The 10,196-nt window shown below is 43.8% G+C and overlaps 1 protein-coding gene across 3 annotated transcripts; it reads left to right on the top strand.

The window, feature by feature from the left end:
* The first annotated feature begins 2,735 nt into the window (after window positions 1–2,735).
* rnf223 (ring finger protein 223) lies at window positions 2,736–10,161 on the top strand. Of its 3 annotated transcripts, none has more exons than XM_084014811.1 (3): window positions 2,736–2,985; window positions 7,056–7,120; window positions 7,541–10,161. In XM_084014811.1, exon 3 carries the CDS (start codon window positions 7,634–7,636, stop codon window positions 8,345–8,347), a length of 714 nt encoding a protein of 237 aa, XP_083870937.1. In that variant the 5' UTR covers window positions 2,736–2,985; window positions 7,056–7,120; window positions 7,541–7,633; the 3' UTR covers window positions 8,348–10,161. The 3 variants fall into 3 exon arrangements, with proteins under 3 accessions (XP_083870937.1, XP_083870936.1, XP_083870938.1); XM_084014812.1 differs by lacking the exons at window positions 2,736–2,985; window positions 7,056–7,120 and adding exons at window positions 4,653–4,713; window positions 7,315–7,337; XM_084014810.1 differs by lacking the exon at window positions 7,056–7,120.
* Window positions 10,162–10,196: the final 35 nt, after the last annotated feature.

The following is a 10,196-nucleotide window of genomic DNA, read 5'->3' as shown; positions in this document are numbered from 1 at the left end:
CAAAGAGACTGTCGGAGCCACAGGGATAACGATTATTTGAAGAAGAATGTGACTGTTTTGCGTTTGTTGGCCATAAAGATAAGTTCACAACCTAAACTGACTTACGGTAGACAAAAATAGTGTCCCTCGTCACCATAGAAACCAATCCAGTGCTTACCTGTGTTGTTTTGAAGTCAGTTGGACCTTAATATGACCTCTGCTCTCGGTTTACTAAGGAAAAGGTGACGAGACCAACATCTTAAATACAGTCTAATGTTTTTTTGTTTTTGTTTGCATTGTGATATATTGCAGAGCAAATCTCACATAGAGAGGCTCAAATATGAACCGAGAGACAAAAGATGATGAGTCTGCCCAAAGTAGAGCATCTGCAGTGTTTGTACCCTCAAGCTCTTATAGTTTACTATTAACCAATATCCCATTTACCCCAAAACAAAACTCATCCCACACTCCTGAACTACTTTTCAGCCCTCACATGTCAGCCTCAGCATTTATTAGATATGAGCTTTATACTGAAGACAACCGTGACCTACTTTCAGATCTGGCACCTGGCTTGTTTAGTAAAGAGAGGCCGCAGGCAGGAAGTGGAGGCATGCTGGGTGCTTGGACCAGATTTCTTAATGTGAGAACAATAATAAGACGTTTAGATTTGAATGTTTAGTTTCAAGCATTGTGGTGGCCACATGGCTAAAGACCTCCAAAACATAGGCAAGAATGTGAAGTTTGCCCTCAGTTCAATGCTGGAGGATAAGTCAGGGAGTCGCTAAAATTATACGTCTTCGGCGCAAAGTTCAGAAAATGATAACCAATACGTTGTGTAAGAAGTTGACACCAGAGGCTAGAAAAAAAAGTGGATAGTGTCCAAAACTGAAAGACTTTCTTCTCTGAGGAACATGGACATGCTTAATAAATGATCATGACACAATTTGATTTGATTTTCTTCTTTATGTGTGGAAGTTGGTAGTGGCTCTACGCAAATGGTCAGAGTCACAATAAACATTTGCATTCATCGTCTGTATGAAGCCGACACGAGATGGTTGTTTCCAAGACGGCTCATGGGGGGCCTCTTGGACATCCGGTCCTGGTTTGGTTGGTTTGGTTGTGTTTGGTTTAGGCATTTGTTGACTTTATGACTAGTTTGGTTAAGCAGCAACATCTTCCTCACATCCAACAGCCTCACTTTACTACTGATTCCTGACCTCCCACATTAGTTTGGCTGATGTTGAGTTGACTCAACTGAAATGTTACATCTGTGATAGCGTTGACGTGGCAATAACACTTTACTGTTACAAAAGAACATACCGATGGTTAATTTCAACTATTGAGAACAGCAACTCTATCAAATTATTTAACACTTTTAAAAGTGTAGTATTAACTCAATGCAGTGTGGGCCGCTAAAGACAATTTGAAAGTGTTGAATTCAACTCAAGCAGGGGAACAAAAGACCCTTCCCCCTTTCCTACCAGCTCCCCTAGACTTTCCCTTTCTAGGCTTCATCCAGGTTTTGCCCTCCCCGGCCGTGAAAATATAATCTTTGCTCTCTCCTGTTGGGATAACTAACAGTTGTGTCATTTAATTGCTCGCCTTCTTGCACATCTTCCCTGCTCACGTTGCCGTAGCTTCACCCAACCCTCCACCCCACAAGATAACTTACCGTAGCTCATTACCTCCACCCGGCCGCCCACTAAATCTTTGACGTGTTTATAATAAAGCCAAGTTCATGGATTCCAGGAAGGGGAATAAAACAGCGTCTGATTGTATACCTTTTCCTTCCTCAAAGCACTCACAACTCAGTGCGCAATAAATTACTTAGCTGATATGATACGGCAGTATTTGTGTTTGGGTTACTAAATAACCGAGTCAGTTAGGCAGCTGTTATTGCAGAGACATGCTATTGCTAATGGCCCAGAACCATTAGTCATTACCATAAAATAAAATGAGTAGACGAATAAAAAGTCTAACACACATCCTTGGAGTTATCTTAATGAGAAAGAGCATTTCACTGAATAAATGTTTATAAACGTTTTTGAAATGCAGATTTTCATCATCTAGGACTTAACATGACATTATTTTGTCCACACTGACCTAGACCCTTTTCCTGGTGCAGCATAGCTGGGAAAGTATTCAAAATAAACACCCAATCAATAAAAAGTTAGTACTCCAGGAACAGTGCGATGAATCATGCCGACCAGCAACACCGTGTACCAATAAAGAGGTGAAACAACAAGCCATTCACGGAGACTGGTGCGCCGCTGGGAAGACGATCTGTGTGCCGCCACCTGTTACCCTTTATGTGTTTTGTGCAGCTTAAACATACTGGCTGATGTAAAAGCTGTGTAGTTTGTGTGTCTTTTGTGTTTTACGTCTAGTGTTCCATCGGCTGGGGGAGGATTTTTTGTATATTGTTGAAGATTTATCAGCCAGTATGTGCTTGTGTATTGGGCTGGGTATTGGAGGTGAGGGGTATTTGCATTATGTGTGTTTTGTGTGTGTGTGTGTGTGTGGGGAGGGGGGGGGGGGGGGGGGGGGGGGGGGGGGGAAGACATCAACATAGGGTGGTGAGAAGGTTAGAAAGTTGCTCTCCTTAATCCCCCCCCACCTCCAGACACCGCCTCTAGGCCGAGCCATTGTTTGGGTCCATTTGCATAAAGTGTTAAAAAGGGAGCTGACAGAGCGGGGCAGGTGATCCCAGCCAACAGACACAGAGGAAGGAGGACCCACAGCTGACACAGCAAGCTATTACACAGCCTCTGAGCACACACACACACACACACACACACACACACACATACACACCTGTGACTCCGGCAGAGTATCCGACCAGTGCAGAGGAAGACCTTGACAGAGGCACAACTAAAGCTCCCTGCTGCCGGCATCCCAGAAGTCTTTTGACTTTGACTGCAGAAAAATGCATTTTGGAATGCAAAAGGGCTGAACTGAGCCTGGCTGAACTGAGAGAGAATCATCATTATCTTCCTCACTTAACAGGTAAACTTTGCTCTGAATGTTGCCTTCAGCCTTTGTGCATATTATACCAGTTAGTTAATGGCTTACTGTTTGCTCTCATTGCAGCAGTTTCTTTGAAAGTAACCATAAATGACTGAGTGAGGAGACTTTGTAAAAACTCTAATTTGTACATATCCCAATGCCTGTATCCTGTTTCCAGTTTGTCTGTGCTGTTTGTCCATGGTTAGGTTTGTGTTCACCCAGCCCAGCCCACGTTCAGTTAAACTGTCAGCCCCCCCAGTTAAAACGGTAGGAAGATCCCGTTTCAGTGGCTTTGAAACAGGTAGGGCAGCATTGTTCATGGCGGTTGAGTAGATCCACCCAGCTCAGTCAGGCACACAGGCTGAGAGAGCAAACTTAAGTATTTTACATGAAGCTTGTAATTCATTCTGAGTGACTGGGATACTAATGGGTTAGTAGGTCAGGACAGACAGGAAAACGTGCCACTGATAGCGAGGAGGGACCATAAATTGAAGTACAAAGATGAACACAGATGAAGACAATAAACGTGTCCTTGTTTGTAGCTGGTAGAATGGGTTCAGCAAGGACATAAGTCTGAGTTAATATTTGACTCTGCTGTACATTGTACGATCATTATGTCTGAACCCGAAGCCTGGTGGGGCATTTTTCTTTGAATGACAGCATTGCTTCAAACTTGAAAACAGCCTGTTGTTGTGTAACTAAGTAGACACCTAACAGTGAGACGATGTAACTTAAGCTAAAGTGAGTCCATGTATGGGAATGACTGGATACAGACACATAACAGCAGCACATGTAGGGCTGCTTGTGCCAAGTGAGGCTGGAGCAGCGAAACCCCACATGTATAAACATGTGTATTGATTTGAGCAGCGCTGCGTTTAATTGCTCACAAATTCAACCTTTTAATGTGTGAAAGAACAAATGACTTATTTACTGTTGTAAAGCTTGCATAGTCTCACGTTACGAGTGTTTAGTATCTCTTCACTACCACTAGAAGTCTCACATCTAGACATCCATTCCTTCATTTCCTGAAATGCAGGGATATCATTCAATAACTTGTTTCCATTGAAGTCTCAGAGGGTCAGATCATGAAGTAAACAGCATATTTTGGGAATGAGATGGGCAGGAGTTTAGAAAGAGAGCTGCGGGATGTATTTGGAGCATTCCTTCTGAATGGCCAGTTGATAAAAAACTGTGAGGTTTTGGTTCGGATAAAAGTTTAAATGTCTCGTCAAATCACAATAAACGATGATCTGGTTCTAATATTTCACTGTAGGAGCGGTTACGTCAAACACACATCTAAGCAGACGCTCAGGTTAGGTTACAAGAGATGCCGTCTCCAAGGTTACGGTCACATTTCAATAAAACATAAATAAAAGGATGAGATTTGTGTAGGCCCGAGTCTACTAGTTTGATGCTGTGAATGTATGTGTAGTGTTTCTGCTTAAACCACCTTCATCTCATTGGCTTGTTCTGTGTTGGCTTGGCTGCTATTTGCTATAGTACTTGTTCTACAGGTAAAGTGGCCTGGGGGTTTGGGAAACCAGATGTTTTAGTACAAAAGTCAACAGATTCTAAAGCGGTGGACATTAGTCCCTTTTACGTTGCAGGAGTATCCCTCTTTTTTCTGCAACGTCGTTAGTGTGAAAGGTCCAGAGACAGAATGGGGGGTCGTAACAGAGGCGAGGCGGACGTCGGTGTGATGGAAGAGCCAGCAAGCCGGAGCAGAAGGTAGCGTTCTGATGTCGTGTTATGTGCGTGACCCCGGGGGATTTAAAAAGCTCAGGATGTGATCCGTAGGAGACAGAGGGCCAGTAGTTGCTTGTGTGAGGCCGGTTGTTTGCATCAACATGCTGTCTGTGATTAACAGCAACTTTGCTGGCGCTTCAAAAGTCGTGTAAATGTGCCTCCCATTGTTGTTTTGGTGTGTTAGAGGTAACCGTACTTCGACCTTCTGCATCGATGAGTGTGATGCATTGCGTTGCAGAGAGATCTACTGTAGACCCTCAAGAGTCCTGGGACCTAAGACCACCACTGGTCAGTGGCACAAACACCCAGATGGCTGACGTAAACTATGAGACGACGCCGGCGTGAAGATTATTACATGGTTGTGCTATGCTGACCGCCTCTCAGAGTTACAGGAGTTCAGTTGGATGAAGTGTATTTTGACCCTGTTGTTAATCACAAGTTGCCTTTTTCTATATAACTGATAACTGTAAATTACAAGCAGAGAAATGCTGCACCCTATTTCTGTGGAGCAGGTAGCATTACACATCACACCTTCCAAGACTTGATCTCTGACCATTCAAATGATGTGAAACATATACTGATTAACAGAGGATGAATGCTTTGTGTAAACGGTAGCTCAGGCGATACTATGAATATGCCATGAGTCAGAATGATAACAGCATAGTTTTAGAGCGCCAGAGGAAAATGTTAGCTGGCTGCGGTTCCTTCCCGTCTTTTCAAATGCAAATGACTTCTTTTGAACAAAATGAGCATCCAGCTCTCAATGAAAGTGAAAAAGCAACGTAGTACATTTTAATTGCACTACTGGCCTTTTTTTTTGTTGCTTTTGTTGCTCAAACGACTTTCCTGAATGTTTCAGTTAGCTGCAGTCTCACTGGGCGGTGAGTGTGAGCGGCGAGGTCGGTTAATAAAAGTAGTCAATTTTCATCTGATTACTCTGTAGGAGGCGGCACCAGAAAACATCACTTCAATTTAAGCAATAGGGGTATTAGGTCTGGATCAGTGATTAGGGGAGGCTTCAACCTGATGAGGCAGGTGTAATTAGACAGAAAACGTTGTCCTCATCCCATTAAAGCTCGTTTGAATTCAACAGAGACGAAGAGCGAGAGTTGGTTGAGCAGGTATTTCAAGGGTAGATGCAGCGATTAGACGGAGAACAAGTAGGGACTTTGTGTAGCTAGGAGTGCTGGGGCAAGACCAGCCCTGGGGGCACGGAGAGGAGAACACCTGTGCTCTGACTTTCCCGAACACACACAGTCTACTTCACATTAGGGACCTTTAATGCCCAAACCACAACACCAGCAGGCAGGTTATTGCCATGTAATATTCTTATTACATATCTAATTGAATTCGACCTTAAGAAAGCCATCATTTGGTCCTCATAGCCCAGAGACTGTCCAAACCTGCAGGTCCAGATGACCTAGAGTGACCCAGAACCTGGTCTATTAGCTACTGTAAAGTTCCTGTAATATGCTCTGTGATATACAGTACAGATTCTAAAAAGTCACAGTAACAAAGCAGCCTGTGTGTATCCCCTGATTCTATTCCAGGTAGGACCAAAAACTGCAACTCGCCCAAAACAATCTATCATCAGCTGTTCGATGCAAGAAAGGCTCAAGGGCTCCGTGTCCCAGCTGGTGTACGTTTGCACGCCATGCTGACTGTGCAAACTGCCCAATAATCTTTAAAACACACATTCAAATGTTTTGAATAACACAAACAAGTTTCTGGAGAAATGATGTCCCTGCTAACAACAACAAACAAACTTATGTGTGTTGTATGTAAGCTCTCCTTCAGGTCATTAGCAAACAAAAAGCAACCAGTGTCAGCAGGTTTACCATGACCTGCTTATTAATGCTGGGCTCAATCAGCTGAGCCATTTAACATTCATGACATGATGCTCAGATAACTAAGGCAGAGTCAATCTCTGGTCAAAGAGAGGGGACTCTTATTCTTGATCATAGAGGTTTAATATGTTTATAATTTATGGTGAAACCATACAGTATGGCTTGTATTAGCTTTCCATGTTCAGGGCTAATGTCTGGATGAAAATGTTTTATCATAATTGGAAATTATTTGGGGGAGGGGGTTGTGCTTGTTGCTTTAGTAAATCCACAATATCACTTTTTCATCCCATTGTCGCATTTTGAATGACTCATCGACGGACCGACATCCTCGATGTGAGGGTAAAAATAGTAATAAACGAAAATTATGAAAATCATCCCAACAAGTTAACAGGACTTCAATGCAAATTTTCACTAAAAATACTTTCAAAGCATCAAGAATGAAAACGAATCTATACTTTTCCTCCATTGTCTTTTAAGGTTTCATCTCATTGGCTTGTTCTGTGTTGGCTTGGCTGCTATTTGCTATAGTACTTGTTCTACAGGTAAAGTGGCCTGGGGGTTTGGGAAACCAGATGTTTTAGGACAAAAGTCAACAGATTGTAAAGCGGTGTTGACATTAGTCCCTTTTACGTTGCCTTTTCGTTTGCATCGTCGTTGGTGTGAAAGGTCCAGAGACAAAATAGGTTGTCGTAACAGAGGCGAGGCGAACCTCGGTGTGATGGGAGAGCCGCAGAAGGTGGCGTTCTGATGACGTGTTATGTGCCTGACCCGCCCCCAGGGGATTTAAAAAGCTCAGGATGGGATCTGTAGAAGATACAGGGCCAGTAGTTGCTTGTGCGAGGCCGGTTGTTTGCATCAACATGCTGTATGTGATTAACAGCAACTTTGCTGGTGCTTCAAAAGTCTTACATTGTTGTTTTGGTGTTAGAGTTAATCATATTTGTCCTCCATTGTCTTAAAAGGTAATCCAGCAGTAAGGACAGACTGAGGAGAGGACAGAAAGGCCAGACGAGTCCAAAGGAGACAAAAAGAAAAGGGCAGACTTACATTTGAAGATGGAAGAGTCTCCTCCGCAGATTTGGCACATGCACCTTCCCCCCCAGGACGCTCCTGGAGAGCCGAGGAAGAAAGTGTCAGTCGGAAACCAGCCGGAGTGCTCCATCTGCTACAACACCTATGACAATGTGTTCAAAACACCCAAGCTGCTGGAATGCACCCATACCTTCTGCCTGGAGTGCCTCTCCCGCCTCATGGCGGTCTCGCGGGCTGACCAGGACAGTAACGACGGCAGCGCTCACCTCTCTTGCCCCTTCTGCCGACACCAGACCACGCTGCCCGAAGAGGGACCTCCCGCCCTGACGACCAGCCACGAGGTCCTCTGCAAGCTGCCCAGCCACCAGCAGCAGGAGGAGCCGGTGTGGCTGGAGGGGGAGAAGCTGTGCTATAAAAGCTCCATGGACGCCCCCGCCCTGGGCGCCCCCACCAGTCCCAAGGCCTTCTGCATCTGCATTGACATCGGGGCCAGCAAGACGGTGGACGCTCCCCCCCAGACGCAGAACCGGACATTCGGCCTGCTGGACCGGCTGGCGGACTGGAAGAGGATAGTGCTCTTCATCGTGCTCATGCTGATGCTCATCGTGGTCGTGTTGTGGCCACTGCAGTGTGTATTCAGCACTGGGAACATGCGCTGCATGCGAGAGCCCATCCTGTCCGACCCCAGCACCACAACGCCCAGCCCGTTCACCCGGTCATCGGGTCTGATAGACTAAACCTAGAGACGGACCGGACGTCTGCGGAATTGTACAGAATTTGAACATTTGGACGGTTTTTAACCACAGAAGTGAAAGGCTTGTTAGATGTCAGACTTTAGCGCCCCCCAGTGTTGGTTTTCAGAAAGACATTGTGGCAGGGTGCAGAAATGAAAGGGCGGAAAGCAAACAGACAGCACCATATTCACTGGAATGTTGTGTTATTGTGAAATATGGGATCAGACTAATTTCAATTAGCTTTTATTTTTTAATTACAATAACATCACAATTTAACGCACAGCTTTAACGCTACAATGATGGAAGTTATACTTCTCAACACTTTGAAAATTATATAGTGTACTACTAAACTGTTTAAACAACTTGTCAAGACATAAATCAAACAATGAGTGGTGGGACAAAGGTGTCACCTGTACTTTGAAATTAGATCAGAGTTTTTGGTCTTGGTTTGATGGAATGTGTTGTCATGTTCTGACCTTTGGCAGAGAACACAGTATTTGACGTGTGCTCCAGCGGTGGTGAAGAAACTCACCGTTTTAGCAAAGCCAAACAGTGACATTTAAAATGCTGACATGAACTTTGCTTGCGGTTAACTGAAGAACAGCAGTCAAGCTTGTAGTTAGAAAAAGAAAACAAATGTGCCAACCATGAACTTGAACTTTTATTATACATCTGATTTGTGTGTTCGGATATCGCCTTGTTTACAGAACTATAACCAAAAATAAAGTCAGGTGTCAGCTCACATCATGTTTCTGGTACTGACAAGACACTTGAATGACGGCCTTGTTATGTAGATGCAACAGTTTAATTGGGATTTGTCATGTTCATGCATATTCTCCGCGTCTTGAAAAGTAGATTTACTGTGTCAGTTAGAGGTTTACTGCTGTGTGAGCAGCAGGTGTATTCAATTCCCCTCAAACAGCTCCTGTGCATCAACGTGTAAGTTACGGGGTCAACTTGCAAAACAGTGGAGCCGTTTCATAACAGCCGTTTGTCATTTCCTCCCTATCTGAACCTCAAACACATGACTGCTCACACTGACAGGGAAGTTGCCTTCATTTATTCCTGGATTAGGTGAGTCAGATAAAGGAAAGGTTGGGATGCGGGGGTTTTACAGGTGACATGACCCTGATGATAAGATATTCCGGTTAAATTCTAGCAGTTAGGAGTGGCGGTAATAAAAGTTGGTACTTCCTGAAGCACCGTGTTAACTGGTTAACCAGTAGATGCAGATAAAAACAAATAAAAGCCTCAACGCCTTCAAATTGGATAGAGGAATTATTTTTTTGTATCCTAAACAAATAAAGGTTCAAAAAAACAAACAAGGCATTAAATTAAAACATATTATGTATAAAGGCGTCTTGTTAGTTGGCCTCATTTTGCTCTGGGGCATTTAAACTACATACTTTCAAAATACATGCCCATTACCAGTTTGTTTCCATTTTAAGTGTTTCCTTCTCTCCAATAAAGCAGAATAATCAGCCCATTTCCTTCAGATAGCAGCTACATAAAACTGTTTTATTCAACACTTAATGCGGCTCATATTAAAACGCTGAAAATATAAGTTAAACCAACACTAACTCATGCTTGTGTTTTCCCCCTTTTCATTTTATCGTGAGTTATAAAGCACAATTTCATGATTTCATTAATGTGGTTTGAATTGGTGTTTTTCTAGAATGCATTTCCTGTGGATTCTCAGTCAGTCGACTTTCATCCAGCGATATTCTCTGCCACCACACAGTTTGTGCAGTGCAGCACGTTTCCAACCACAACAGATAAGATAGAGAGTCACAGCAGGTTCAACACCAACACAGCTTCATAACGCACTGTCCCGTGTTCTCCTTGACAGGGA

The sequence above is a fragment of the Eutrigla gurnardus genome, assembly GCF_963514095.1.
Source record: "Eutrigla gurnardus genome assembly, chromosome: 8".
Classification (NCBI taxonomy): Eukaryota; Metazoa; Chordata; class Actinopteri; order Perciformes; family Triglidae; genus Eutrigla; species Eutrigla gurnardus.
Note: the sequence above shows the minus strand (reverse complement) of the source record. Positions and strands in the feature narration are given on the sequence as shown.